General features: G+C 53.4%; 10 protein-coding genes across 10 annotated transcripts; 6 read left to right on the forward strand and 4 right to left on the reverse strand.

Moving 5' to 3' along the window:
• The first annotated feature begins 426 nt into the window (after positions 1 to 426).
• BDW70DRAFT_28304 (Rab family GTPase) lies at positions 427 to 1,719 on the forward strand. The gene is made up of 2 exons (XM_073743676.1): positions 427 to 719; positions 783 to 1,719. The coding sequence occupies exons 1-2, from the start codon at positions 674 to 676 to the stop codon at positions 1,658 to 1,660; spliced, it is 924 nt and encodes a 307-aa protein (XP_073597284.1). The 5' UTR covers positions 427 to 673; the 3' UTR covers positions 1,661 to 1,719.
• A 750-nt stretch (positions 1,720 to 2,469) lies between these two features.
• On the forward strand, positions 2,470 to 4,008 carry BDW70DRAFT_133861 (DUF3431 domain-containing protein). The gene is made up of 3 exons (XM_073736390.1): positions 2,470 to 3,072; positions 3,139 to 3,708; positions 3,781 to 4,008. Exons 1-3 carry the CDS (start codon positions 2,771 to 2,773, stop codon positions 3,836 to 3,838), a joined length of 930 nt encoding a protein of 309 aa, XP_073597285.1. The 5' UTR covers positions 2,470 to 2,770; the 3' UTR covers positions 3,839 to 4,008.
• A 963-nt stretch (positions 4,009 to 4,971) lies between these two features.
• BDW70DRAFT_149305 (PP2C family serine/threonine-protein phosphatase) lies at positions 4,972 to 6,186 on the reverse strand (the record flags this gene model as incomplete). The annotated part of the gene is made up of 4 exons (XM_073738987.1): positions 4,972 to 5,499; positions 5,605 to 5,899; positions 5,957 to 6,066; positions 6,139 to 6,186. 4 exons carry the CDS (start codon positions 6,184 to 6,186, stop codon positions 4,972 to 4,974), a joined length of 981 nt encoding a protein of 326 aa, XP_073597286.1.
• A 296-nt stretch (positions 6,187 to 6,482) lies between these two features.
• On the forward strand, positions 6,483 to 6,947 carry BDW70DRAFT_133862 (DUF2945 domain-containing protein). Its single transcript, XM_073736391.1, has 3 exons — positions 6,483 to 6,598; positions 6,647 to 6,759; positions 6,806 to 6,947. Exons 1-3 carry the CDS (start codon positions 6,550 to 6,552, stop codon positions 6,869 to 6,871), a joined length of 228 nt encoding a protein of 75 aa, XP_073597287.1. The 5' UTR covers positions 6,483 to 6,549; the 3' UTR covers positions 6,872 to 6,947.
• Positions 6,948 to 6,997: 50 nt separating this feature from the next.
• Positions 6,998 to 8,790, reverse strand: BDW70DRAFT_133864 (zinc-dependent alcohol dehydrogenase). Its single transcript, XM_073736392.1, has 4 exons — positions 8,434 to 8,790; positions 8,275 to 8,370; positions 7,384 to 8,189; positions 6,998 to 7,326 (listed from the first exon to the last, which is right to left on the reverse strand). Exons 1-4 carry the CDS (start codon positions 8,594 to 8,596, stop codon positions 7,045 to 7,047), a joined length of 1,347 nt encoding a protein of 448 aa, XP_073597288.1. The 5' UTR covers positions 8,597 to 8,790; the 3' UTR covers positions 6,998 to 7,044.
• Positions 8,791 to 9,647: 857 nt separating this feature from the next.
• On the forward strand, positions 9,648 to 10,893 carry BDW70DRAFT_133865 (putative short chain dehydrogenase). Its single transcript, XM_073736393.1, has 2 exons — positions 9,648 to 9,953; positions 10,023 to 10,893. Exons 1-2 carry the CDS (start codon positions 9,668 to 9,670, stop codon positions 10,541 to 10,543), a joined length of 807 nt encoding a protein of 268 aa, XP_073597289.1. The 5' UTR covers positions 9,648 to 9,667; the 3' UTR covers positions 10,544 to 10,893.
• A 1,359-nt stretch (positions 10,894 to 12,252) lies between these two features.
• Positions 12,253 to 13,369, reverse strand: BDW70DRAFT_133867 (cell wall mannoprotein 1 family protein). The gene has a single exon (XM_073736394.1). It carries the CDS (start codon positions 13,257 to 13,259, stop codon positions 12,474 to 12,476), a length of 786 nt encoding a protein of 261 aa, XP_073597290.1. The 5' UTR covers positions 13,260 to 13,369; the 3' UTR covers positions 12,253 to 12,473.
• A 4,573-nt stretch (positions 13,370 to 17,942) lies between these two features.
• On the reverse strand, positions 17,943 to 20,232 carry BDW70DRAFT_166928 (amino acid permease; the record flags this gene model as incomplete). Its single annotated transcript, XM_073742121.1, has 6 exons — positions 19,660 to 20,232; positions 19,494 to 19,605; positions 19,154 to 19,438; positions 18,922 to 19,101; positions 18,771 to 18,865; positions 17,943 to 18,721 (listed from the first exon to the last, which is right to left on the reverse strand). Exons 1-6 carry the CDS (start codon positions 19,808 to 19,810, stop codon positions 17,943 to 17,945), a joined length of 1,602 nt encoding a protein of 533 aa, XP_073597291.1. The 5' UTR covers positions 19,811 to 20,232.
• On the forward strand, positions 20,179 to 22,946 carry BDW70DRAFT_28368 (uncharacterized protein). Its single transcript, XM_073743678.1, has one exon. It carries the CDS (start codon positions 20,547 to 20,549, stop codon positions 22,638 to 22,640), a length of 2,094 nt encoding a protein of 697 aa, XP_073597292.1. The 5' UTR covers positions 20,179 to 20,546; the 3' UTR covers positions 22,641 to 22,946.
• A 761-nt stretch (positions 22,947 to 23,707) lies between these two features.
• On the forward strand, positions 23,708 to 25,998 carry BDW70DRAFT_28363 (sugar porter family MFS transporter). Its single transcript, XM_073743677.1, has 4 exons — positions 23,708 to 24,033; positions 24,110 to 24,311; positions 24,368 to 24,491; positions 24,548 to 25,998. Exons 1-4 carry the CDS (start codon positions 23,934 to 23,936, stop codon positions 25,730 to 25,732), a joined length of 1,611 nt encoding a protein of 536 aa, XP_073597293.1. The 5' UTR covers positions 23,708 to 23,933; the 3' UTR covers positions 25,733 to 25,998.
• Positions 25,999 to 26,842: the final 844 nt, after the last annotated feature.

A 26,842-nucleotide genomic window follows, 5' to 3' on the forward strand; every position in this document is an offset into this window, starting at 1 on the left:
GAGTATATATCCAGATTTACATCCGGAGTACTGTCTTAGACAATACGACCTCAATACAAATATCTTGTTGAATGTAGTCAAGGTCATGCTTATTATTAGTATATACCTGAGGATCAACGGCAAACGGCAAAACCCACCCTCTCGACCTCAGCTTGCCGACAGCAAGCCACGGCCATGATTTTCAACCAATCCACCAGCTCCCTGCAAATTTTATCCGCCGGGAGTGGTCGAGCGAAGCCTGCTGCATCGACTCCATGCACGATCACGATCGACGATGCATCGCGTTTGAGATGGTGGCTGGCGCGATGGCGTTTCCAGCAGGGATGATGAGACGGACGTCCTCTGCAAGGGGACCAAGCGAAATTTAGGGAAGCCGGGCTGCGGACGAACACCTGATCCTGATTCCTGATTGATTACGACTCACGATGCGATCGGCTGATCGCTCTCTTCGTCTTTTTCTGTCAGGTTTCAGCCTCGCTCGTTTTGTCCCTTCAGCCGCCGACCCCGCCTCCCTTTTATCCTCACTCTCCCCTCCCCTCTTTCTCTCCACTCTTTAGACGACTCCTTACTCTATTTTCTCGTCTCTCCTATCTTTTGCATTTCTACATCTTCTTTCCTCGCTGCTAGATCATGCAAATCCAGCTCCCCGGCCCCGCCTAACCCGGACCCCACCATGAGCTCCTCCCTCGAGGCGAAGATCGTTGTCCTCGGCGCCCAAGGTAGACCACCTCCCTCCTAATCTACTGACCGCAGTGAATTTTCGATCTGACAATACCATCAAGGCGTCGGCAAAACCTCCCTCGTCCAGCGGTACGTCAAAAATTCGTTCAACGCATCCGCCACAACGTCCACCGTCGGTGCCTCTTTCGTTACAAAGCGCGTCCTCGACAGTGCGTCAGATACCCTGGTGCGGCTGCAGATCTGGGACACAGCCGGACAGGAGCGGTTCCGGAGCATCTCGCGGCTGTACTACCGGGGCGCGAACGCGTGCCTGCTGTGCTACGACATCACGGACGAGTCCAGCTTTAACGAGATGACAGGGTGGTTGCACGAGCTGAAGCGGAATCTGACGTCGGACGACGAGCCCATCGTGATCCATGTTGTTGGCACAAAGAGCGATATCGTGGCGGATGACCCCGGGCGCAGACGCGTGCCCTTTGAGAGGACGATTGCGTATATTGCTGAGCAGCTCTATCCTAGTCGTGCGTCCACACCGCCGCCGACTGCGGCGCCGGCTGCCGCGTCTGGGTTCGCGCGAGCGTCGAGCGCGACACTCGGAATGGGCATGGGCGTTGACAGTAAACGGAGCAGCGGGTTCTGGGGACAGGATATCGGCTGGGACTGCTGTCATGAGATCAGTGCCAAGGACGGCGAGGGCGTCGAGGAGGTGTTCCGGGTAATTGCGCGGAAGCTGGTGGAGCAGCGGAATCGACGGAGTATGGACGCGGGCGGTGTCTTGTCGCCTGGCGGCCCTTTCTCGCCGCTTGACGGGGGGCCCTCGTCCGCGGGCCCTGGGGCTGGGGGTGTCGAGGGGGGAGGCAGTTTTCGTCTTGGGATGGGCGATAAGCGGCGGAGCTGGCTCATGTTCCCACCGAGTAGTGCTGGTGATGACGGGGACGAGGCGGTCGAGGTTGTACAGCGGAGGGGACGGTGCTGTTGATTGCGTTGCTTTGCATCTGTTGCGATTTTGTTGAATTCTCTTACGATCCTCTGTTTGACTTGGCGCCTGCAGCGTTCTACTCGGTTTGGCTTCGTCTGGATGGTCGGTTGGCGTTGAGTTATATTATTATGACATTTTGCATACGGGTGCTGGCACCTAACGTGATATGACCAGTGAGATATGTAGTTACGACTTGGAAATTGAATGCAGATCTCTGATCCTCTGATTCTCTTGTTCTAACAATTTTATGCTGGGCAAGCGCTACAACTATACGGAAATTAGAGTGGGAGTATGGTCGGGTCGGGTCGCCTAGCCAAGCCAGGCCCGTCGTATTGAGAAATGAGCAATGAAAATCATGCTGAAAATCTCTTCGGCCGCGCGTCTGTCAATCCAAACCAGGGTCTGGGCAAGGGTTCAGAGAGGGGGCTGGTCAGGCTATCTCTTCCCACACGCATTCGTGACAGGTGTCTCCAACTTGACATTTCTAGTAGAAAGGCTACCCATGCGGGTTAGTCTGTCCAACGTGAGAATAAGGTAGAGATGAGATGGAGAATGAGATGACAGGGTCCCTGGTCGGACCCATTTGAGATCGAACCCTTACAATACTGAAATATCTAATGATAGCAAGGCGTAGGGTAGTGAGCGTAGTACTTCGTAATAATCTTCGTATTAAGTGTCGGTTTACTTTGAAACCTGCAGGCATGGTTGCAGGCTGTCACTGTTTCAGCTTAGGGGCTTACTCATCTGGGAGGAGAATGGCGAAATTGCTCGCCCATCTTAAACAGTCACCAGTAATTACACTTCACCTTGGTCAGTCTTGGAAGATATATTCTTAGACTTCCACTGTACTGCCTCCAGTGCCTTGGTACAGCTGAATCATACCACTCAGCCAATCCGCGCGTGGCACGGTCTCCAGTCCGACGTCCAGAATCCAGCCTGTCTCACTTTCACTTGACGGACCGCTCTGCCTTCGATCTTTTTTCTCCTTTTCCCCTCGTTCGCGTCAACACCGACCTTGTCCTGGGTCCTTTGTTCTTCAGTCGTTTGTCTGTTTTTATCGTCTGTTTTATCCTCCACACTCTTTTAGTTAATGCGACTTGAGGTTATGAAATGAGACTGTCCTACCGCATCGGGGCGGCCGCCCTCATTGTCACGCTCGTCTTCCTCGTCGGGCGCCTCTTCAACTTTGGTTCCCCGGTACCACGACCACGGACGCCCTGGGTCTTTAACGTCGGTAGCAGGCCAGATCCTACCGAACTTGCTTCATGGAAATCGCGATGGTCGACAGCAGAGTCGGGAGTCAACCCGCAGAATTACGATTCAACGCCCATCATCGTCCCCAATGACCGGATCATCGTGATGGCCAAATTGGCCGCGGAGGATACAAACTGGGTCAGCGCTGACCTCACAGAGTGCGTTATATTTCTTTTGGAGTAGGAGCAGAAGACGGAACCATGTGCTGATGAAAACAACAATAGTTGGCGGAACTACATCTATGTCGTCGACGACCCGAACGCGCCCCGTCACACGCCCATGAATAAAGGCCGCGAGGCCCTCGCGTACCTCCAGTATATTGTTGAGCATTATGACGACCTTCCTTCTACAATGGTATTTATCCACAGCCACCGCGATGGCTGGCCCGGTGCCTGGCACACGGACACCATGGACTACAGCAACGTGGAGTCGGTCCGGTCGCTGCAAATCGACTTTGTGCAGCGCAACGGTTACGCCAATCTTCGGTGCCAGGAAACGCCCGGCTGCCCCGACGAAATCAGGCCGTTCCGCGACCCGCCGCGACCGGGGAAGACCGCAGAGAAGTATTACGCGGATGCGTGGAAGGCGCTGTTTGGAAACACCAACGTCCCTGAGGTCGTTGCCGCCCCGTGCTGCTCGCAGTTCGCGGTGTCGCGCGACCAGGTGCTGAAGCGGCCGCTGAGCGATTACCAGCGATACTACAATTGGGTGCTGACGAACGATCTCCCGGATGACATAACCTCGCGAATAATGGAGTATACATGGCATATTATTTTTGGACAAGAAGCTGTTTAGTACGTTTGCCCTCCCCGTTCCTTGTTCCTGTGTCACCGTGCGATGCATAGCTAACGCAGCCGACTTCCCAGCTGCCCGGACGTCTTCCAGTGTTACCAGGACGTCTACGGCGACCCCTCCTTCTGGTGATTCTTGTACATACTTAGACCACCGCTATCTTTTTCTGACGACGACATACGTGATTCTCTTCTTCTGCCGGCCAAAGCCAGGCGCTTGTTGTATATTAATCGGACTTGCATTAGAGTGCTTATTCATATCATAGACATCAAAGCAGACTCTGTTGATCCTCGCATTCAGTGCGTTGTGCTCCTTCCGCTCATTGGTTTCGCTAGTCCGCTCTTAGGTGCTATTTGAAACAACCTGGGATCCCCCGGCGCAGCCTACCGCCCTGGACGAGTTCTCATTGATGTATCGAGAGGCGAAGCAGACGGTCTTTTTTATGACTACCTGTTGTGATCCGAGTACATGAGAGAAGCGGCGCGAGCCCGGCCTATACAAACGTCCCTACGACAAGATTAGATTTGACGCCCACTCGCCGAGATCACTAGCGTTCCTTGTTCTGTAGATATCCGGTATCATTATCCCGCACTTCGTTCTTCGACTTACCGTTTCGTGCCGAGCCGTGTCGAAGGAATATGAGACGGAAGTAGACTACATGATAAAGCCTTGCTTGGTCATGACTTGTTCGTTTCTGTTCGGTTGGTCAAAGTACAGACGGCAGTATTCGAGTTCAAAGGCATGCTGACCTACAAAACTGGCCAAGTCCTCAATGCTTTTGCCAGCTATAGGTCATCCCCTTCAGTTCGCCATAGCCCGTGCTTTGTGATTCTCAGCACGCCCAGCCGCCCAAACAAACTACAGTTGAATAAAATGGTAGTGATCAGCCGTTGTACTTAGGTTTGGAGACTCGGCCCAGTCTGCGCAATCTGCGGTCTTAGACAGCTTGCGCCATTGTTCATGGAAAACATAGCATTGTCCTAAATTATCGACGCATCATTTCTTGAGCTCGGTAAAGACATATTCAGCAATTCGTTCTGCCTAGCCGGTCAGTCACCATAAGGTTGCGTCTGTATTGTCCACCACGTCTGTTTCTAGCTCTAGGTATCTTTCGAAATACATAATATACTACATGGTGACGTTGATTTGAAAGGCTACACTGATGGAAAGACCAGTGTAGCGCATCAAGCCAGCAGCATAATATCTAATAAACCCTGTTAATGCACAAAACTCTATAACCCTAGCTGCCACCATCTGTATACTCCTTAGGTCAACCTCGCCTCGGTCCCATTCAAGAAAACCGCCACGCAGGTCGCATTATCAGCATACTCCGTCGCAGCCGCCTGGTCAACCACCTTCCTCGCCACCTCATCTGCCTTACTGCCTGTATTAAACATTTGCGCAATCCCGTTCATGATCTCGCCGTCATCTAGCGCATTCGTGACCCCATCTGTCGTCAAGGCGAGGAGATACTGCTTCTCCTTGTGCAGATCAATCCGGCGGAAGGACATTTCGACCGTGATGAAGTCGTCTCTCCTAGTTCCTGCTTGGACTTCGTCCTGGGCAGACATATCTTGCGGATCTGGTGCAGTAGCAAACATCTGGCCCTCCGTCTTTGGCACCTCTGCGGCTGAGATCAGCGGCGTCTTGTACTGCAGGTCGCCTAGAGCCCGGGACATATTGAGGCTGCCGATGCGTGAGATGTCATGATGCGAGAGTACATGCCCGCCTGCCTTTTCTATGCGTGCTTTCTCGTCCGCGCTTTCTGGTTTGTGCGAGGTTGTCAGGCGTTCCTATCGTGTACATGCACATATATGCGTCTTCAGATTAGCGTCACTTCGTCACTTCAACAAGGATGATACAGGTCTGGGTCTGTTGAGGTGCTGTGTCGGACGTACAATGCTCTTCACCTGCCCCGTCTCCGGATCCCGTTCTGCCATGAGAATATGCGAGTCGCCTATATTCCCGACTACCAAGACGCCCTTCTTCATATCAACCAGCGCCAGCGATGCCGTGGACCCAGACGTCGCGAAGAAGTTCTGCCCCTCGCGAAAACCCTGGAGGAGCAGCTCGTCCTCCTTGTCGATGGCAGCTTGCATAGCCCCCTGGTAGTTGCCACTCTTGAACTCGTCGGACTCGAAGAGGATGAGAGGGATGTGCTCTTTCGCGTGGTTGGAGACGATTCCTGTGCCGCTGTACGGTGCTCTTCCTTAGTAAATGCTGCTTTACATCGGATTGGTGTCTACCCACTGCCCGTCAAACACAGCGAAGAATGCAATTGAATCGCCAATCTCGTTCGGGCTTCCCCCGGGCGTCAGTATTATATACTCGTCTTCTTGATCGGGACGGGCTCCCTGGGCCTGTGGACGTGCTCATCAGCATCAGCATCGGCATCGCCATTGGCGCGGGCTTCGGATTCAGTGACAACGTACGCTCTGCCCGCCGGCCGCATGCAGCTCCACCGTATTCGAACTGTCCATCTATGATATTGTGTGGCATGTATTTAAACAGTGTTCAATAATGATGATGTTGCAGTGAGGGGTTGTGGTGGCTCAACCTATTTAGGGTTGAGCTGGGATGACGTGGGCCTGAGGTAGATCCAAGGAACCATCTAGACTGACTGAGTCTGACTACAGTCTATCCATATTTCATTCGCCTCCGCCGTATCTGGAGACTGTGGGTACTGAGTGGTGATTCATCGTGACACAATAGCCTGTCTATAAGAACGCTCTCTCCGTAGATCTGTGTCCTTCTCTAGATCCATATCTTGACACTTCCACTTCCACATCCACTTCAATTAGTTCATATATCTCAGGTCGCGTTTACTGCCAAACAATACCACAATGCCTCGCTACTCAAACGGCCAGATGGTGGAGTACAAGCCCGTTGGAGGTACTACTCCCAGCACCATTTAACCAAATACATACTGACTGCTGCAAGGCCGAGACTCCAACACTTCCAAGAGCACCGGCACAATCAAGTCCGTTCTGACTGAGCCCGGCAGACAGGCTGATCGCAACGTCGATGCCAGCGAGGATAACCCGAGATACGAGGTGCGTTGCCTAGTTTTGGAATAAGGACGATGTTAACGACAGGCAGATTGAGAACGCCAACACTGGCAAGATCACCACTGTTTACGAAGATAATATTTTGGGCGAGGCTTAGATAACGTAGTAGTAGCAACTTTGGAGCTAGCTTTACGTTTATCTCAATATACGGAAAGGAATGATTGCTGTATTAAGCTTTTTGAAGGTATTAAATGCGAAGAATTTACAAAGTCTTGCAACGTTGTTCAAATGGAATTCATGTTTCCAACTATAAATGCCCTAATTATCTACTTACTCCAACTTCGTCAATTGAGGTCCCTCCTTCGCTGCAGGCGCCGAGTGCCTCGTCTCCAGGTAAACCTTTTGTACACCCCCGTCCCGCTTGTTGAATAAGGAATATACCTTGTCGATATCCTCCAGCCTGAAGCGGTGGCTGACCATACGCAGCGGGTCGATATCGCCCTTCTGGATGAGGTTCATCAGATCGCCCCAGTACTTCTGCACAGGGGCCTGGCCATTTCCAATAAGCCGCACGCCGGTCTGCATGAGCGAGCCGATGTTGAAGTGGTTTGTCTTGAAGCACGATCAGTACGACTTTCGATTCAAAGGGAATTCCAAAGAGACACATACGTAGCCAGCATACACTCCGGTCAGGCCTACTCGTCCAAAGGGCCGCACAGCCGTGATCATCTCGTTGACAATCTCCGACGTGTCCGTCTCAGCACCTACCATCTGCTCGAAGAAGTGAATCCAGCCCTTGGCATACTCTCCACCTACGCACTCCAGGCAGACGTCCAGACTGTGATCGGTAATTTTGCGCAGATGCGACGAGACAGACTCCCCTTTGGGCAGGTTTGTGAAGTCAACGACCTCTACCCTCGGCACCTTGCTCTTCACATACTCCAGCCTCCATGCGCCGTCGCCCCCATCAATCAGAATTACCCTTTCGGCGCCATGATAGAAGGCAAAATCCACCGCCATCTGGCCAATTGGACCAGCGCCCCAAACAGCAACAATGTCCCCCTTGTTGACCCCCGTGTCCACGACACAATGCCAGCTTGTGCTGATAACGTCACTGAGAAACAGAGCCTTCTCATCGGGTACATCGTCTGGAATCGGCAACAGGTTGACATCGCCGTACGGCACACGCAGGTACTCTGCCTGCCCGCCCGCGAAGCCGCCGGTAAAATGGCTGTACCCGAAAATGCCGGCCGTGCGTTTACCGTACATGGCATTGGTGATGGTGTTCTCGTTGGTGTTCTCGCACTGGCTGTAGAGTTGCGCTTTGCAGCGCTTGCAGGCGCCGCAGGCGATGGGGAAGGAGACAACGACGCGTTGTCCCGGCTTGTACTTTGTAGACTCGGGGCCAACAGATTCAATGACGCCGCAGCATTCGTGGCCCAGAACGTCGCCTTTCTGGAGTTGAGGAATAACGCCTGCGAGCACTCTATCAGACAATTCATCTACAAAGGAGAAAAGAAACAAGGCAAAAGAATAAAAGGAAGTAAAGGGCATAGGTACCGTGGTATAGATGCAGATCGCTGCCGCAGACTGTACTCCCCGTTACACGAACAATGACATCTCCTGCGTCCACAACTCGGGGTTTTGGCATTTCGACTGTTCTCTTGTTAATACGCCGCACAGAACCATGCGCCTAGGCTGCCTGGGACTGCGCCATACCAATTCCAACGCTATTCTTCCCCTGCCACACCGTCGCGCGGATCTTTTCGCCCGTCTCAACGCCATGCTCGTTGTTGTAGTTGCTGATGTCTGTGGTGACGGCGGCGGTGCCGCTGTGGCCGACGGCCTTTTCGACGAGATTGGCGGCCCGAGTTGCGGCCATTTTTCTATATGATGCTAGTCGAAGAGTGAGGACCTTGGGGTTTAAGGCTGGTGGAGACGGCCGGTATGAATCGCGGTTTGATGGGATAGGTGCTTCGTGGATTGGATCTCGCTTTCAGAACTGACTGTGTGATTATGAGAATAGGAATCAGTATTGAGTTCTCTTCTGTCCTGAGACTCGAGAGCTGCTGTATACTAGATGACATGACGGAGCCATGAAGACGCATGATGTAGGGCATGCATCACAATGACATCACATGATCAAGCTGGGCCTGGTCGCATTACAGCCGCCTAGAACTCAGCCGTCAAAATGACGCCTGTCAATCGAGTCGAACGGTTAGATAAGCTTAATCAGCTCCGTGCTTGACGGGCAAATCAGATATCGGGCTCGTGTTAGGGTAGTGCTGTCGCGCCCCGTACTCTCATAGCGCATGTGGAGACGGTATAGAATGATCGTATAGAAGCGCTATCTATATATAACCAATCTATCACTCAAGTACTAAAACAGTCCTTGAAGGCCAGTAATTAAAGACGACTTAAGACGCTACAAGCAAATATACCTTCTCCATTTAAGCCGACCAAGTCGTTGTGCCCGTTTGCCTTGTGGTTGGAGCCTAGGAGATACCTACATAGATACAAGCACCTGTAATAGAGGGTTAATGGCCTGCTCATACCCGTCCATCCGACATCTAAATTTGCCTTGTATAGCTTCTAGATTATCAGCGCTGAGTTGTTCATTGTCTTTGTAGGTCGTCATGTTAGAATCTGTAGTGCGGTACCTACTGTGTTGAGGAGTTAGGGCTATCTAGACACCCCTGTCCCAATCCCTGTCGAAGACCCATCCCTGGCCCCATCCCCAACACATCAAGACAAGGCCAGATACAGACTACTGAGCACCGCGGAGCGGATGAGAAGATATTCGTCCGGCGTAGTTAAAAAGTCGATGTCCGACGGAGCTACTCGGACTTAAACTGTGGAAATAAGGTGACTGCGGATTTAAGCCTCATATTTATACTCCTGCCTGGCAATACCAGAAAGCTATCCCATCAACTCCCAAACCATCAAGTTCGCAATGGATAAGGCAAAGATCGTGCTCATCACAGGCGCCAACACCGGCATTGGCTACCAGGTTGTGCGAGCCCTCTACAGCGCCGACAAGCCCTACAGCGTCATCGTCGCCGCGCGATCGCTCTCCAAGGCGCAGGATGCCATCCGTGCCCTCCAGACCGAGTTCCCTGCCTCGTCTAATAAGCTCACGCCGCTAGTTATCGATGTCGAGTCGGACGAGTCTATTGAGAAGGCGTACGAGGAGGTGCAGGGTGCATTCGGGAAACTGGATGCGCTTGTTAACAATGCAGGTAGGCTACTGCAGGCTGACATCTTTACGTTTATCTGTCCAAGAGTCGTGTTAGACTGAGGGTGTTCAGGCGCCCAGTTTGATCCCCTTATCGCCAGCAACAAACTCACCCCCCGCGAAGCCTGGAACAAATCATGGGACGTCAACGTCACCGGCGCCCAGGTCCTGACTTTAACGTTCGTCCCGCTCTTGCTTAAGAGTGCCGATCCGCGCCTCCTTTTTGTCACATCCGGTACCTCCATACTCAGCCGCAACGAGGGCTTCGCTCTCCCCATCGACCGCTCCCCCGAGGCCGGGTGGCCCAAGAGCAAGGCGGCGATTGACGTGGCCTCCTACCGCAGCGCGAAGACGGGTCTGAACATGATGATGCGTGAGTGGGAGCGGACGCTGAAGAATGACGGGGTGAGGGTGTTTGCGATTAGTCCCGGGTTTTTGGCGACCGGGTTGGGCGGGCTCGGCGCTGAAGCGCTGAGGAAGTTTGGGGCGGGCGAGCCCGATGCTGCGGGACCGTTGTTTCGCGACGTGATTGAGGGGAGGAGGGATGCAGATGCTGGCAGGATTGTCAAGAAGGATGGGGTGCAGGAGTGGTGATGGCAACGGTTGGGCGAGGTGGCTTTGCCGCGGCCATATGAATCCACAGACTACCATCTCCTCTGTCTCGGCTGTTCTGAGCAAACATGACATAATGGCTAGTATTGTCAGGCTGAACTGTTCAAATTCGAGCCCTAAAGCTTCTTAGGGAACAGAAAGACACAATCAGGTGACAGTATAACTCTCCTTTGGATAAACCGTCTATAGCCAGTCAGCCAACAATTCCTATGCAGCCTAATCTGTGACTTTCCAGGGCTTATTGAGCTGTCCATTGGATATGGACATAAGCCCGATTGATAAGGAAAGGAGGGCACCGTTTTATTAGGGTCTGTCGGAAATAGATATGCAGGTGTCTCTCACAATTTCTTCGTCCTATCCTGTAGAATGCGTTTTTCAGTAAATATGCCTCATTAAACTAAGCTCACCATACACATCAGCAGTGGGAGCTGCTTGTTACTGAAGCAGTGTGTAACATCCTGATTCTACCTTTCTCAGCCCATTTCAGCTTTAACCCTCTCCGTACAGTAGAAACACAGGACTAACTGGAGCTCAAATTCATTTGAGCTAAGAGAGCTACCTTTTACTGCGGTCGAGATCCTTTGCTGGACAAGGCAACAAAAAATACATATATCTATCTCTTCTCCTGCTCACAAAGCATGGTGATCTACAATGCATAGATGATTTAGGTCTTTTGTGAGAGTGACAGAATGACGCAATAGATACCGACTCATAAAAAGACTCAAAAATGATACTCTGGACAACTCTTCAAGGCGCTACCCGTCCAGTAAAGGCCTTGAGCATATGTACGTAGGTAGGATATAAGATCGAGTCTTTATAGTCCCCATCAGACCATCATCATCATCATCGTCGAAACATCACTACTCAAGCCACAACATATCCTCCACACCGATTCATCAACCAACCCGAAACCGGCAATTTAGCCAAGCCAAGATGCCTGATCTCTTACTCTCTGACCTCAAATGAACGGCTCTGCCGCTACCTTTTCACCGTAGGTGATCCTAATCACAGACTGCTGGAATCAATTCTGTTCCACGCCGAACCCAATCAGGAGTCAGACGATACTAAATCCAGACTAGGTGATGTACATGGTCGTTTTCAATCTCCTTGACCTGTTGGTGAGCTAGCTAGCTGCGAGAGACCAAATCTAGCCTGACTACTATATACAACCATGAAGGAAAGGAACTACTCAATCCCCTACAGTTGCTTTCTCAAACAGTTCATCCTGGTCCATAGAGCCCTTACGGAAGAGAAGCCAGTCCCCAAGTCTAATCAGACAAGCGATACCCTTTTCACACCCGCGCCATCGCCGTCGATATGCGCTATTTTCGCACTGCTCGACTGACCGAAATCATAAAACGCGTCTCTAGGTATTCTCCTTAAAAAGGGCCCATTTTCCGAAAAGGGAGAAGAGCATAATTTTGAACGCACTGGTTCCAGGGAAGATCGTTGGCGATCCACGGTTCACTCGGTCTGTTCCTGGCTATGGTTTCGAACCCTGGTTTGGGCTACCACTGACTCTGAAGGAGACAGAGACCTGAAACTGGGACGGGAATTCAAGTTTACACTTTGGGGGCAGGAAAGTATGGTAGATAAGTGGACCTGGGTACTGGTGGGTCAAACTGATCTGCATCCTACAAACAACAAGGGGCTTATATCTGAACCTCTAAGGACAATGGCAATTCTACCGTGGAGAAAGACGTCTGTTTGCTTGAATATCAATACAATATATTACTAGGTAGGATGTCTCCTATTTCCAAAAAGAACCAAGTAAAAAGACCGTCATGCCTGCAGCAGAGCCCAACCACGACGAAGTGAAGAGAAATGTACATGTCGGAGTGTTTTCCATTACCATTCCATTCCTGTCGTCACGCATCAAAAACATAGCGTCCAGCGGGCTTGGACGGCTAGCTTAGATGGCAACGGCGACGGCGACGGCAGCAAGAGCACCGCCGACGAGGGAGAAGCGCTCCTTGGAGGCAGCACCGGTGAACTCGGGGGGAGCAGGAGTGCCGGTGGGAGAGCTGGTGGGGGTGCTGGACTCAGAACTGGTGGCAGTGGGGATGACGGGGGTGGAGGAGGTGGAGGTAGGAGCATCGGTGGCGCTGGAGGTCTCGGAGCCGGTGGAGGTGGCAGTAGCAGTACCGGTAGCAGAGGTAGAGCTGGAGCTGCCACCGTCCTCAACGTCAGCGTAGGCGTCAACACCCTTCTGGATAGCGTTGGTGATGCCGGCAGAGAGCTCGGCGGCGATGTCCTCGAGAGCGCTGGGGACCTTGGCGCTCAGGGCCTCGGCGAGGCTAGAGGCGGCGTCGTACTGCTCGCTGAGGGCGGCCTTGACGGCGCCGCCAGCACCAGCCTCAACGAACTGGTCCTTCTTGGAGATGAGCTGGTCGATGACGCCCTCGACGTCATCGGTCAGGTCCTGGATGGGGCTGGTGAGAGCCAGGGCGTCCGAGTTGGAGAGATCGGGGCCGGCGTTGACCTCCTCGACGGCAGACTTGATGGTGCTGACGAGGTCGTCCGAGGCGGACTGGACATCAGAGGGGTCGCCGCCGCTGTAGGAGTTAACTGCAGAGCTGAGAGCATCGACCTTGGAGGAGATGGCGTCGATGATATCAGCGGGGGAGGACTGGCGCTTGGCCGGGGTGGCCAGGGCGGTGGTGGCCAGAGCCAGGGTGAACAAGCCGGTGAACTTCATGGTGCCGGTGGTTGGTGGGTGGATTGGCTGGATGAATTAAGGATTATATATAGAGGGGAAGCTGGTAACGAGTGCCCGGGACTGAAGCTGTGTAACGAGAGACAGTTCGCGTTTGACTGGGAGAGAAGACCAGCAGCAGGGCCGGTGCTGGAGGGGCTATATATACCTAGGAGCTGGCACCTCGCAGACGGCAACTCACATGCGCGCCGGGGACCGAGGCGAGACGAATCAGGAGGCTGTTATTCTTAGCAAGATTGGATCAAGAATTGGCGTTATGGCAACAGAGGCCGTGATCCAATTGCCAGGTTTGCAGCAGGGAACGACTGGAGATCGCCATTGAGGTATATGCTTGACCGGAGATTAACCAACGATTCGACCGTTTCAGCGCCACCGCGGTCGACGGCAGGGTCAATAACGGGGTCGACGCAATCGACCAACCTTGGGCTGCGTCTGGGGACCAAGGGGACCAAAGAAAACGAAGGAAACGCAAAAAAAAAACACAAGAAAAACACAAAAGGTCGCAGCTCGTACGCAATAGATGACCGGGGGGCATTAGCGTCTGCGATGACGGGCGAGCTTCCAGCTCCCCTATACTGCTAACCCGGGTGGCGATGGGCAGGAGAGACGGACGGCCACCTGATTGGCTTGACTGGCGGACTGGCCAGGGACGAGCACGCACAGAGATGAGAGAAGGAGCCCAATATACGACGATGCAGTACTTTCCTGTAGGCGATATTGGCCTGGGCTTCCTTCCCTCTTCGCGAAATGCAACACTAGCAGTCCCCGGCCCGCCCCCGGATTCTCATTTGCTCTGGGCTCATGAAATTGCGGGTCCACTATTGCAATCTCGACCAGTCCAATGGCTGCATCTGAGACATGCTGGCCCGCCATTGGTTCTCACCCCGCAGTTGGCATGCACAAAGCGTCTCTGGGCGGCGTCCAGGGCCTCCAAGGTTGGGGTTTGTTCAACGAGGGGCGCCCGGGGTCGGCGGCGACCAGGCTTGGCCGGTTTGGGCAGTGACGCCGAAACGCAATTTCTCGTACGGAAATATTCATCCGTGGTCGTCGAGGGTCAGAAGAGAGATGTATTCGCCTGCCGCCAGACTCGCGACGGGCGGCCAGACCCGAGACTCGAGATCGAGACTCGAGATCGAAACACGACCGTCTAGCACAACCGTAGCAGGGCTGGGCCGATCGTACCTGACAGGAAAGTGATTGTCAGATTCAACGGCGGATTGGCGGTGGTGCGATGAGCAAGAAGAAAGAGGAAAGTGCCAAGACTGGTCGCCAGGACAATTCCGCCATTCTTGCCAATTTTGCTAATTCTGCCAATTTTTGGTGGCGACTTGTCTATTGTTTTGTTCAATAGACTCGTCGACCCGGTACACTACGTATACTACGTACGCTACGTACACTACGGTACACTACAATACACTACCAGTACACTATGAGAACACACGGATACACTACGGATACACTACAAGACACTCTTGAGCGCACTGCAGTCCAGCCCTGCCGTCTGGGTCCCCTGAGTCGGGCCCGTCAGCGTACTCTGTAGACAATCAAGCACTCCCCACGTTCCTGTCTGCCCCAGTCAGTTGGATATTAGATAGAGGCTCGTCACGCACTTGCAGCGTCGTGATCAGAGCAGTGCTCCACGGCCAACGACGTACCGGGCTAGTTGTCCTAACACTGTGAAAACGCTGGAAACGCTGTGAAGACGCTGTGAAAACGCTGCGAAAACACTGTGAAACAATTGGCATACTCAGCGTGTAAGAGGATCAGCACATGATTATACGAGACTCAATACTGTCTCACCATCACCATCATCATCATTGTTATCATCATTATCATCGTTCACATGGACAGCGCATCTGAATCTATCCCTTGTGCTGGGCTAGCTAGCTGTCAAAGCTCACTTATGGCATCATCTCGAAACTTCGAGACCCTTGCGCCTTACGCGGCCCCATGCAGTCGTGCCCTGGCCATGTCTTACTCCCGTTCTTCAACGCCAGGCCAGGCCTATTTGGGAATACGTCGCGAAATTGGAGGGCAGTATTCAAGGCCGCATCCACAGATCCATCACATGGCCCGGTTACGGATCCGGGGCGCTCCGGGGACTCGACCGATGCTAACCCAGCTCTGGAGCTCAGATCCTCTGCCCGTCCACCAGCCGGCCGTCGTTCTCTTGTAGAAAGCGTCCAGCGTCCTGATCCTGGTCTACCCCTGCGCAAGTCCTCGGCCAGTCTGCCTAGCAGGATCAGGTCGGCATTGATGGCTGCTCGACTGCGAATCTAGACTCTAGACTCGGTGCTTAGAGCCTAGAGCCGTAGACGGGATTGTGCCGCGCCGGAGTCAATATTATGCGCATTATGTGCATATCCGTATAGATGGAGACCTCGACACACAAGCAGGCCAAGGACAAAGGCGATGCGTCCACGCAGTCAGCTCCCAGCCACGGTCTGAATGTCGCACAAAGGACGTACCTAGGGCCCTAGGCCCAAGGTATGCCATCGCCCTCGAGTTCTTGACTTTGCACGGTTCCTCCAGGGCCCAGGTGGCGTCGCGCTCGCGTTTACTAGCGGCAGCCATCGTGCCACACTACTAGTCTAGTAACTACTAGTAGTGTAGTAGTGTAGTGTGTAGTGTAGTGCGTAGTGTGCAGTAGTGTAGTATTGTAATAGACTACGAGTCCTACTGTACTCTGAGTATGTCCAAGCTCACTGTCGGGGTCCGCTGACTCACAACTGCCAGCCAGCCTCCTCAAAATATAGCCTCATCTCATTTAATTCATTGTGCTCCCAACCCCATGCGTTACACAATGCACCGTTCCGCACCAGCCTCAGCCCGTGACCGTTTTGTTTTCAGCTGTCTGCTGCCAGCCATTACGATAGAGCAATTGAAAACCAGGCGATGGCCACGGTGTCGCCATCCGGCTGTTCTTGACGCTACACAACGCCTAGCCGGCTGACTACTGCCCTCGTGGACTGCACAATATGCCTCTCTCCCCTTCGTTAAGGAACTCCTAATATCCACCCGGTAGACATCCAGCTCACATTCAGCTCAGCTGAGACCAAACCAGCTCAGCTGGGCCTCAACTGAGCCCCCTGTCTGGTCTGCGCCGTCATTGACAGTCCAGTGTTGGGCGGGCGAGTCCTCTTTGCACCTTCCCTATGGAGTATTGTTCCTTCCATATTGGGTACTGCTTAGGTATACCTTGACAGAACTTCACGAACGTAACGTGCCATTACAACCTGCTATTACAGTTTTATGCGCTTTACGATACTCCTGAATATATACCTAAGTCCTTCTCGAACATACCTAAATAGACTCGATACATATCCTGCGAGCCGCTCGAAATCAGGCTCAGGACAACATCTCCCCTTCCTCCCAGTTCCTGCTCAGGTTGGATTTTGTTCGATCACCTGGTACCGGGCGCGCGGAGAGTGAAGAGAGCGAAGAGAGCGAAGAGAATGACTTTAATGGTATCGTCGAATTGGTGGATTTTACACTGGGTGCAGCCGGAAGGACGTCCTGGAATCAAGTCTATCGCCAGCGAGCGACTCAGAGCACACCAAGTAGTGCTTGTTTTCACGCAGTAAGTGCACCAGTCTTCATGGTCCCGCCCTGATTATCATCAACCCAGGGTCATGGCATTGGTCGCCGGTTAGCGTAAGCAAAAAACGCTGTTAGAACATAGCATCACGATCAGATTCGTGCAGACGGAGCAGCGTGTCTTGGATACTTACAGATCTACGGGGAGTTATCAGTAGGAAGCTTGTGATCCAATACCAGTTACCTCTGATGTGCGGTGGAAGAGTGAGTGCAGTGCTGTCAGTGGGCTGATATACGCGAGACAGGTTACCTTACTGTTGTTTGGTTCAGAGGTAGATGGTCTCCCACATGACGGCGAGATACCCATTACTAGAGCGACTGCATACATCGGAAGACTGCTGGGTTGGACCGAACGCCGGACATGGGGCTTGATGTTGGATAAGGTCAGCACCAGTGAAAGTGAGAGTTATGAACCGGCACAGCGGTCTAGAATACAGCAATAGTGCCAGGAGTGGCAAGTCTGTAATTGCCGAGCATTGAGCACGGCAGGCCGCACAAATATAGATACGCATATGCACATTGTATTCAACTGAGATTAGGTTCCTGAACACTAAATTCTGCATTATACAAAGTAGTCTGATGAGAAGGCTCGTCGCAGCAAGTAGACGACCGAGAAGCTGAGATGAAATAAATGTACATATTCTTGGGCTAACAGCTACAATATTATTGCGCTCTGGGCTTATTGAATGCAGATGGTGCTATGCTATGTTTTCTTTGATATCAGGCCAGGATGCCAGCTTCATATCCAGAGGAGCGCCATATAATCAGCTTGATAGTGTTCCCAGAAAAGGCGATGTGCTATGCTGTTGGCGGAGCTGAGCCCTGCCTGTTTAGAGCATTTCTTTGTATCCTGCATCTATATATCTCCGGCCGAAAACGGTCGACGGCTGCTAGATCTTTTGATGGAAGACACGGATGAGAATTCTGGTCATCGGGGACAAGAAACTCATTTGACCGAGCATGTATGGTAAATCTAGGTACTCACAATGGACATCACTACCACTAAACAGGTTGGCTACTCTTACCATTCCCCTGATCCAAACCATCAAGTCGTGACTTTAAAAAGTATCACCCAACAACCCCCCTCCAGACCTTCCCCCTCCACCTCTTCCCTTTCCACCCGCCGCTCTCTTCCACCTCAGGCACCCTCTCCCTCCTGCCCGTCCAAATATCCATCTCTTCGAGCCTGACAATCTTCGTCTTATGCCAGACCTTCCATCCAACAACAAATAGCACAAACACCGGCAAGAGGATATAGTTGATCACAAAGTCGTCCGAACTAAACGGGTTCAGGAACGCCGTGTACCCCTGGAAAAAAATCAAAAAGATATTGAAAAGCAGAGCAAAATAAGTCCCGTAGGGATACAGCGCCGCTTGGAAGGGGAGCGTTGACGGCGATTGACCCTGCGCTGTTAGGGCAGACCGGAAGCGAATGTGCGCTATGCAGATGGACGTCCAGACGAGGAAGGTAGCTACTCCCGACAGCGTGATCAGCGCATTATAGACCTTTCCCGCGCTTTCGCCGAGAGTCAGAAAGACGATGCAGGTGAAGATATTTGAGAAGATGATCGCAACCCAGGGCACGCCCGCTGCGTTTGTGCGGCCCAGGATTTTGGGTGCTTTGCCGCTCCGCGCCATGAAGAGGATTGTGCGTGACGCGACGTACAGCGAGCCGATTCCGGCCGAGATGACACTTACTACGACGAGGGCGTTGATGAGATGTGCGGCGGGAAGGATCCCGGCGGAGGAGAGGGCAATCGTCAAGGGAGAGTTTGCGCCGTAGGAGGAAGAGTTGAGGAGTTGGGGCTCGGTGTAGGGCATTAAGATGCCAATAAAGAACATTGTTCCTGTAGCCTTGGTTAGCTCGTATGAAATCCAGAGATAGGGAGAACCTACCGATGTAGAAGACGAGGATGCGCCAGAAGACCTGGCGAATCGCGATTGGGACGGCCTTTTGGGGATTGCTGGATTCTCCGGCCGTGATGCCAACCCTGATAGCTATCATCAGTATCTCCACCAAAGACAGTCTCGAAAGGAGGCGACATACATTTCAGTCCCCGCATACAACGTCCCCGCAACGACAAACGTCCTGGCAACGCCGTTGATCGAATCCGCAAACGCTCCGGGATTATGCCAGTACTTGAACCCGATGACCTCGCCGCCGATGCCGCCTGTGCTGATGCAGATGGCCAAGATGAAGAAAACAATGAGTGCGAGGACTTTGATTCTGCGCGGATCAGCCAGTGCATTTAACAAAATGCAGACAGGGTGAGACGTACAATGACAGCCAAAACTCCATTTCGCCATACGCGCGCACCCCAAAATTCGCCAGGCCTAAAAACAGAAACCAGAAGATGAGGATCCAGGCCCATTGCGGGACCGCATCGGTCCAGTACATTATGACCAGCGAGACGGCGTTGTACTCGTTCGCGAGTACCGTCACCCAGAGATACCAATACGCCCACCCGAGCCCGAACGCAAGCGAGTCATCCACGAAGCGCTGCGCGTACTCTGTAAAGGAGCCGGTGACTGGGATCGCGGTCGCCATTTCACCGAGTGCTTGCCTATGGCCATTTAGCGACTCCCCCTTCTTCTTATTCATTAATGAAGGTGCCCTACATGACGAAATAAACGATAATCCCAACGAGCGAAAAGCTGATAAGCACGCCTGCTGGACCGCCTTCGCTGAAGGCTTTCCCTGATCCAACCAATAAACCGGGCCCGATGATTCCTATATCCTCTTAGTCTTTCTTCCTGACTAAATGCTATCAGTGACAGAGCATACCTCCAATAGCAATCATCTGCAGATGCCGCGAGTGTAGCTTGCGCTTGAGCGGTGCGGTTAACGGGTCGTGGTCATAGTCATGGTTGAAGCCGGGCGATGCCTCGTCGACTTCATTCTGTATCTGAGAGGTCTGGTCTTTCCAGAGCGCCATTATGAGATGACTAGGATGCTATTTGCTGGCATTGAGGCTGTAGAGGCGGTAGGGTCTTTTTTGAAAGGGTACTGTACTGATTGCACTGATTTGCCCGCGATGTCGTGATAGCTTCAAGTGGGGGTGGCATTTTTGCTGGCCTATTATGTCGTGAACTTGACAGAGCTAGCGCTTTAGATCAGAATGGACGGCAGTTTTCATTAGAAAGCTGATATGTCACTGGAAGATGATCTGAGTTGGATGCAGTCAAGGAGTAGTAGTGAGTATGCTCTTAAGCATTTCCGGAAATAGGCGCCTGTTGATGCCTGACAGACAGAGCATTGAAACCTTAAAATTCAGGCATAAATTGCGAGTGTTATCGACAGACTCCGATTTCGTTTCGTTTCAGGGCCAGGCTCGATCGTTGTCTCAGCCTTGTTTCTTGCATTCCTACAGAGACTGCCAATCTTTTCGAGCCTGGGGCCAAAACTGCACTGCATCTCTTATATCCCTACCTCGCCCGTTATCTTTCGTTATCATTCTTTTTTCTTTTTTGTTTTCCTCTTCTTACTCTCCTTCTCTCCACCGTATGGCGTTGAATGCCGTAAAGGCTCTGATAGCGCCCCTCTCCCGCCAAGCGCCCCATTCGGTTTGAGCCTCACCAGGCCACGTCCGATCTTGGACGCTCTTAATCTGGAAACGTCGATCGATTGCAGTCTCTTCCGGCTGGAAATTGATAACAACAATCGAGTGCAGTATGGCTGAAGAAACCCAGGTTCTCTCCATCCAAGACCGCATCCGGGCCCTGAAGCAGGCACAAACCGGTACCTCTGTGGCAGCGGGATCGCCGCTCTCGGGATCGCAGCCGACCGCCTTTGCTCTCCGTCCAGCTCCAGCTCCTTCACAGTCAAACGGTGTCAGCAGCCCTCCCCCCCCTCCTTATAGTATCCGACCGCCACCATCGGTAGGACGAGAGTCTCCGGCGCCCAATGTTCCGCAGCGCGTCTCAACACCGGACGGCATCGCGACTACGCCGCCCGCCTCTAGGCAACAGCAAAAAAAGCCCCCACCGCTACCCGCCCGCAAAAGCTCGAGCCAACTCGCCCCATCGCTGCCACCTCGGAGACCGTCTGCAGCGTCTATCGACTCGGTAACGTCTGATGTGTCTCGACCGACGTCTACGAGCATAGGAAGGTCAACGGGGAGCACTAGAGCTACAACACCGGGGTCGGTCGTGAAGGCGCCGCCATGGGGCGTTGGAGAGCTTCCCCCGTTGCCGCCGAAGCGAACGAGCACGAACACCAGCACGCAGCCCGTTGTATCGCCGTCGAGGCCGAAACCTACCACATCGGGGAGCAATGGGCGGTTGCCGCCTCCGCGACCGACACTTCCGCCTCGTCGGTCTTCTGGCCAGGGTGTGTCGACCGGTTCGACGGAGAGCAGTGTTCAGTCGCGGTCGGTTCCGACACTGCCTCAGAGGCGCGACAAGTCTCCCAGTCCCCCGGCTGATGAGACAAGCGGGCGGACTCAGGGGAGACGGGTCCCTCCACCGCCTCCATCGGGAGCTGCATTGGACAAGATCCGAGGGTCAGGGCTTGGAGGACTGAACAAGAAGACACCGGACACTACTACGGAGCCTGCTGGTGCACCGCCGCCAGTGCCTTTAGGGTCTCGTCCAGATCTCTCCGCGATCCAGGCAACGAAGCCACGCATTGCCGTATCAAACGGGGCGCCGCCTGCGGCCGGAGCGGCGTGCTTGAAATGTCGCGACTTCTCTGCGCCTGACGCACATGCTGCGCGGTATCCGAGACAGTCGCTGCCGACCCATGATCTTGGGTGGCTAGCCAGGGAACTCACCGCGCCCTTCATCTCGGCCACAGACAAGGCCCGGGCCATCTTTACATGGCTGCATCATAACATAGACTACGATACAGTGTCATTCTACAATAACAACGTAAAGCCAGCTACGCCTGACAGCACTCTTGCCTCAGGACTGGCCGTATGCGAGGGCTACGCGAAACTGTTTGCTACGCTCGCTACTCATGCGGGCCTAGAAGCCAAGGTGGTCTCCGGCCACGGCAAGGGCTACGGCTATGCCGCCCCAGCACCCGGCGCACCTCTCCCACCCTACTCTCCCAGTGGACACGCCTGGAACGTAGTCCGCATCGACAACGGGCAGTGGAAACTGATCGACCCGTGCTGGGGTGCCGGACACGTCCAAGGGCCAGGCATGCCGTACGTCAGCAGCTTTACGCCCGCCATGTTCACAGATACGAACGACGAGTTCGGGCTCAAGCACTTCCCCAAGGACCGCACGCAATTTTACCGCGACGACGGCCGGCCTGAGATCACCTGGGAAGAGTACATTCTGGGGGACCCGAACTCACCTCTCGGGGCCGCGCAGCCGATGGTCTTTGGCGACGCAAAGAAGCACAGTATCGGCGAACGGTCGTTCCGGCCGGCTGCGGCCCGGATCTCGATTCGGGAGCCGGGACCCATGCGTTTCCAGTTTAACCTGATCTGCGAGCACTGGTCGCTGGAACGACACAGTCGCGCGAAGCCGGGGTTGTTCTTGCTCATGATCCACGGCCTGGACGGTCGGCAAGACGACCGGCTCCCGTTGACACGCTGGCGAGGGCCTGGGTCCAGCGGCGGAGGCGACGTGTGGTACGTCGACGTCTTGGACCCGCGTACACTGGGCGCGCCGGGGCAGAAAGTGCAGCTGGCGGTATTGACGAAGTTTGGCGACCTGGAGGATGCACGTGGAGTGACGGTGGAGGAGTATCAGCGACAGGTCGGCCGGGTGGGGATGGCGTGGGCGTACATTGCAGAATGGGAGCTCGTGGTGTGAGCGCGACCGTGGAGTCGAGCAAGGGACAGTGGACACTCCACTCTGGGGACGGAGAGTTCCGGCCCTTTCTCCGTATATCTCCAGACTCCAGTTTTCCTGTTGTCTGCTCGTCTGTTCATCTGCTCGTTTTTTGTTTATACCCTGCCTTTCTTTGCTTTGGCTTTTACTTTCACTTTCTATAGTTAATAAGCCCTAATGGTAATAATGAGACATGGAACGAACCATTTTCTTCCTATTATTACTCTAATTACGCCTCTGACGCAGGACAAGACTTGGAATCAAGCATTGTGGCTGTTTGTGCGAGAAGTTCGGCTAAATACAAGCCGGGCTTGCCCTTGAACGGACTGGCTGCGGCATTTCTGCTCTTGGCAATCTCGCCAACCGAAGAATCACCTGAACTCTGCCAATTGCCAGCTGTTGGTTCTGAGTTTGGCTTCCTGACTCTGGATTGGACTGGGTCTCCGATCCAAAGCGTCGGACAGATTCTTTCTCTGTCATTTTCATCATCGAATCGATCGACTTTGTACTCCGCAGCAAATGCCAGCGATTCCCTACCCACCGTTCTCGCACTCTCTTCGGCCGATGCCCGACGATCGTGCCGCTTGCAGCAGTCGCCCAGCCCGAGATTCAACCGGCTTGTTAGTGAGTCTCGGGTCGAATTTACACGCGTTACTTCCACGGTTCAGCCTCTCAGCTGTCATTTCCCCGACCAGTTCCGGCCCAGTTTTCTCGGGAAGAGCCAATGGCGCTCAATGCCTTTGTGGGCTCTCCGTGCAGGGTGACATTGGTCCGGTGTCCCCCAGTCCCGAGTCCCCACGGAGTCCCGCATTTGTCTCCTGACTGCTATTCGGGCGTGATTGGCGTAGCACAGAGTACGGAGGAGCCGAGCAGGTATTCTCCCGAATAGAGACAATGAGGGAAGTGTCAGCGGGTTGGAAGGGCCGCCGAGAGTAAGGAGCTGCGACTTGCTTACTTGCATAATCCTTACTGCTGGTGGATCATGGTGACCGAATCGGCCACTGGCAGTCTACATCTATGCAAGTGGAAGTGATGGAAGTGATGGAAGTGACAGGAAGTGAATGAAACAAACCTTGAGTGCGTTCATGGCCCCATCAGAGTTTTTGACTCTCCGTCACCAGCCAGTGCAGTCACCAGTCCGGGGCTGCTCTCCGGCCCACTCGAGTCTCTTTATTTAACCGTCCTTCTTCCCTCCAGCTTTGCTTTTTCTCCTTTACAGTCTCAGATCCTGTTTCTGTTCCCTTCCCAAACTGGCCGGGCTGTCCATCACGCACCATGGCCATCGGCAACATCTACGTGATCGCGGCCATCGCCGTCATTGGCGGTGGTCTTTTTGGTTTTGATATCTCCTCTATGTCTGCCATCATCAACACAGGTATGTCCAGCAGCCCTAGAAACTTTCCCAAACTTGCCAAGACGTAGCTAAAGGTCTCTTCTCTTTCTTCCTCCAGACGCATATCTGTGTTACTTCCAACAAGGCCCCTTAAAAACCAATGACAACGGGGAGCAAGTGTGTAGTGGTCCGACTGCCGACGTCCAGGGTGGTATCACCGCGGCTATGCCCGGTGGTTCCTGGCTTGGTGCGCTGGTTTCGGGGTTCCTGTCTGATATTTTTGGCCGTAAAACGACGATCCAGATCGGGTCCGTTATTTGGTGAGTGGGCACCTAGACCAGGGTTGTGCTTTGGCTTGTCTGATTGAACCGAACAGGTGCATTGGCTCCATCATCGTTTGCGCCGCGCAGAACATCCCTATGCTCATTGTCGGCCGCATCATCAACGGTTTCAGTGTCGGAATCTGCTCTGCTCAGGTTCCCGTCTACATCTCTGAACTGGTATGTCTCAGTCCATTCCGCGCCGGCTGCCCTAAGCCCAAGCTAAACGCGCGCAGGCACCACCCACCAAACGTGGCCGCCTCGTCGGGCTCCAGCAATGGGCCATCACTTGGGGCATCATGATCATGTTTTACATCTCCTACGGAACCAGCTATATCAACGGTACTGCCGCCTTCCGCATCCCTTGGGGTCTGCAAATGATCCCCGCCGTCCTCCTCTTCTTCGGCATGATGGTCCTTCCTGAATCCCCCCGCTGGCTCGCCCGCAAAGACCGCTGGGAAGAGTGTCTTGCGGTTCTCACCCTCGTCCACGGACACGGCGATCCCAACGCTCCCTTCGTCCTTCGCGAATACGAGGAAATCAAGGCAATGTGCGAGTTTGAGCGCAACAACGCCGACGTCAGCTACCTCGAACTCATCAAGCCGAAAATGATCAACCGCACACATGTCGGCGTCTTCACGCAGATCTGGTCCCAACTGACCGGAATGAACGTCATGATGTACTACATTACCTATGTCTTCGCTATGGCTGGACTAGAGGGAAACAACCTCCTCGTGTCGAGCTCCATCCAGTACGTTATTAACGTCGTCATGACCATCCCTGCCATTCTCTGGGTCGACCGCTGGGGCCGCCGCCCTACCCTCCTCCTCGGCGCGGCCGGAATGCTCGCATTCCTGTTTGCCAACGGCGGTCTCATGTCTAGCTACGGACATCCCGCTCCCCCCGGCGGCCTCGATGGCATCGAGCAGCAAAGCTGGATCGTGCGCGGTCCCCCTTCCAAAGCCGTCATCGCCTGCACCTACCTCTTCGTCGCGGTGTACGCGATCTCCTGGGGTCCTGTGTCTTGGGTGTACCCGCCCGAACTGTTCCCGCTCCGCGTCCGCGGCAAAGCCAACGCCCTCTGCACCTCGTCCAACTGGGCCTTCAACTTCGCGCTCGCGTACTTCGTTCCACCGGCGTTCGTGAACATCCAGTGGAAGGTATACATCATTTTCGGTGTCTTCTGCACGGCCATGTTCCTGCATGTTTTCTTCATGTTCCCCGAGACGGCGGGTAAGACGCTCGAGGATGTAGAGGGCATTTTCACGAATCCGGCTGGTATCAAGTACATTGGAACGCCGGCTTGGAAGACGAAGAACGAACGGGGTCGTGCCGCGATGCTGGAGCAGACCGGCTTTGATGTCGATGAGGAGAAGAGGGCGGAAGCTGTTGCCGTGCATGAGGAGTCCCAGCCGAAATGAAATGCTCATTGAGCTTAGCTCTTCCTTCTTTTCTGATTTGAGGTCAGAATGGTGCAAGTGCAATAGAGTGAAGTGAAGCGATATCGTAATCTGTTTAGGTGTGACTTTACTCTTTTCTAACTCTTTTCTCTGTTTCTTCTTATTCCGGATTTTCGCTCTGGCTTTTGATCTGTACTGGTGCGGGTGCTGGTATTGGTAGACTTTGGTCTTGCTGCTACAAGATCCTAATGTAGTACGGAGTAATGATATGCACGACCTGACTCGATGAAACAAATGATGTAGAGTTATCATCCATTTCTCTTACTTTTTTGCGCCTGCCACTTGCCTTCCGTTAATAGATGTCAGCGGGGGCTATGATCCTACCTACCCTCTTTCGTTCGACTTCCCTCTCATCCAAGAACAAGCCCTAAGTCCCCGCCAATTTGCCACAATGTTAATAGACCATCCGACGTAGAACTCGAGAGTCCCAATGCATTTCAGCTTAGAGGTGAATCTCGTCATCCACATATCACATGATCGAACATGGCTACATTGTGCTACTTAGTATCTGAAACCTCACCAGTTGGCATCTTTCCTACCGTTTCACTTTCGAGACAGCTGTACCAACAAGTCGAAATAGACATCATCAAGACATAGAAATAGGCTAGTGCCTTAGTTCCATAACGCACGTTGCAAAGGATAACAAGTCAGACAAAGGCCTTCTCTATTTGGCGTGCCACACACTTCTGGGTTCGCATAGCTTTGTAGGTAGATCGTGAGGTAGACGGTAGGTTGCTGGTCATGTCGGCACCGGACCTTAGGAGGTGAAGCGGACACCCCAGCCCAGCCCATCCCAGTCGAGGCGTGACTGGCTGCCATCGGCAGATACGAAGAGGCAAGGTGGGGTGGTAGCGATGTGGCACATGGATAATTCATTGTTTTGGTTTACCTAGGTCCCTGGCATCCATAAACGCGCAGAAGCCCCGAGGTTCAAGTTATGCTGCTGACATATCCAATTTGTTGACTTCCTACCTTGCACCTTGGAGGTCTGAGTCGATCTAAAGGGGACTCGATCTGATCTGGCCCAAGACCGGTCTTGTTTGGTCTGGAAAGGCCGCCCTCGTGATAGGA

The sequence above is a fragment of the Aspergillus foveolatus genome, assembly GCF_047715535.1.
Source record: "Aspergillus foveolatus strain CBS 279.81 unplaced genomic scaffold BDW70scaffold_16, whole genome shotgun sequence".
In the NCBI taxonomy this organism is placed as follows: domain Eukaryota; kingdom Fungi; phylum Ascomycota; class Eurotiomycetes; order Eurotiales; family Aspergillaceae; genus Aspergillus; species Aspergillus foveolatus.

Excerpts from the sequence above, each read along its gene's own strand:
- BDW70DRAFT_28363 (XM_073743677.1), top strand. The coding sequence starts at position 23,934 with ATGGCCATCGGCAACATCTACGTGATCGCGGCCATCGCCGTCATTGGC. Across the intron at positions 24,034-24,109 it reads GTCTGCCATCATCAACACAG|ACGCATATCTGTGTTACTTC; the intron begins GTATGTCCAGCA and ends TTCTTCCTCCAG. Across the intron at positions 24,312-24,367 it reads CAGATCGGGTCCGTTATTTG|GTGCATTGGCTCCATCATCG; the intron begins GTGAGTGGGCAC and ends TGAACCGAACAG.
- BDW70DRAFT_28304 (XM_073743676.1), top strand. The coding sequence starts at position 674 with ATGAGCTCCTCCCTCGAGGCGAAGATCGTTGTCCTCGGCGCCCAAG. Across the intron at positions 720-782 it reads CGTTGTCCTCGGCGCCCAAG|GCGTCGGCAAAACCTCCCTC; the intron begins GTAGACCACCTC and ends AATACCATCAAG.
- BDW70DRAFT_133867 (XM_073736394.1), bottom strand. The coding sequence starts at position 13,259 with ATGAAGTTCACCGGCTTGTTCACCCTGGCTCTGGCCACCACCGCCCTG.
- BDW70DRAFT_133864 (XM_073736392.1), bottom strand. The coding sequence starts at position 8,596 with ATGGCCGCAACTCGGGCCGCCAATCTCGTCGAAAAGGCCGTCGGCCAC. Across the intron at positions 8,190-8,274 it reads CGATCTGCATCTATACCACG|GCGTTATTCCTCAACTCCAG; the intron begins GTACCTATGCCC and ends GAGTGCTCGCAG. Across the intron at positions 7,327-7,383 it reads CCGGAGTGTATGCTGGCTAC|ACAAACCACTTCAACATCGG; the intron begins GTATGTGTCTCT and ends TCGTGCTTCAAG.
- BDW70DRAFT_133861 (XM_073736390.1), top strand. The coding sequence starts at position 2,771 with ATGAGACTGTCCTACCGCATCGGGGCGGCCGCCCTCATTGTCACGCTC. Across the intron at positions 3,073-3,138 it reads GTCAGCGCTGACCTCACAGA|TTGGCGGAACTACATCTATG; the intron begins GTGCGTTATATT and ends AAACAACAATAG. Across the intron at positions 3,709-3,780 it reads TTTGGACAAGAAGCTGTTTA|CTGCCCGGACGTCTTCCAGT; the intron begins GTACGTTTGCCC and ends CCGACTTCCCAG.
- BDW70DRAFT_133862 (XM_073736391.1), top strand. The coding sequence starts at position 6,550 with ATGCCTCGCTACTCAAACGGCCAGATGGTGGAGTACAAGCCCGTTGGA. Across the intron at positions 6,599-6,646 it reads GGAGTACAAGCCCGTTGGAG|GCCGAGACTCCAACACTTCC; the intron begins GTACTACTCCCA and ends GACTGCTGCAAG. Across the intron at positions 6,760-6,805 it reads AGGATAACCCGAGATACGAG|ATTGAGAACGCCAACACTGG; the intron begins GTGCGTTGCCTA and ends AACGACAGGCAG.
- BDW70DRAFT_133865 (XM_073736393.1), top strand. The coding sequence starts at position 9,668 with ATGGATAAGGCAAAGATCGTGCTCATCACAGGCGCCAACACCGGCATT. Across the intron at positions 9,954-10,022 it reads TGCGCTTGTTAACAATGCAG|GCGCCCAGTTTGATCCCCTT; the intron begins GTAGGCTACTGC and ends GAGGGTGTTCAG.
- BDW70DRAFT_28368 (XM_073743678.1), top strand. The coding sequence starts at position 20,547 with ATGGCTGAAGAAACCCAGGTTCTCTCCATCCAAGACCGCATCCGGGCC.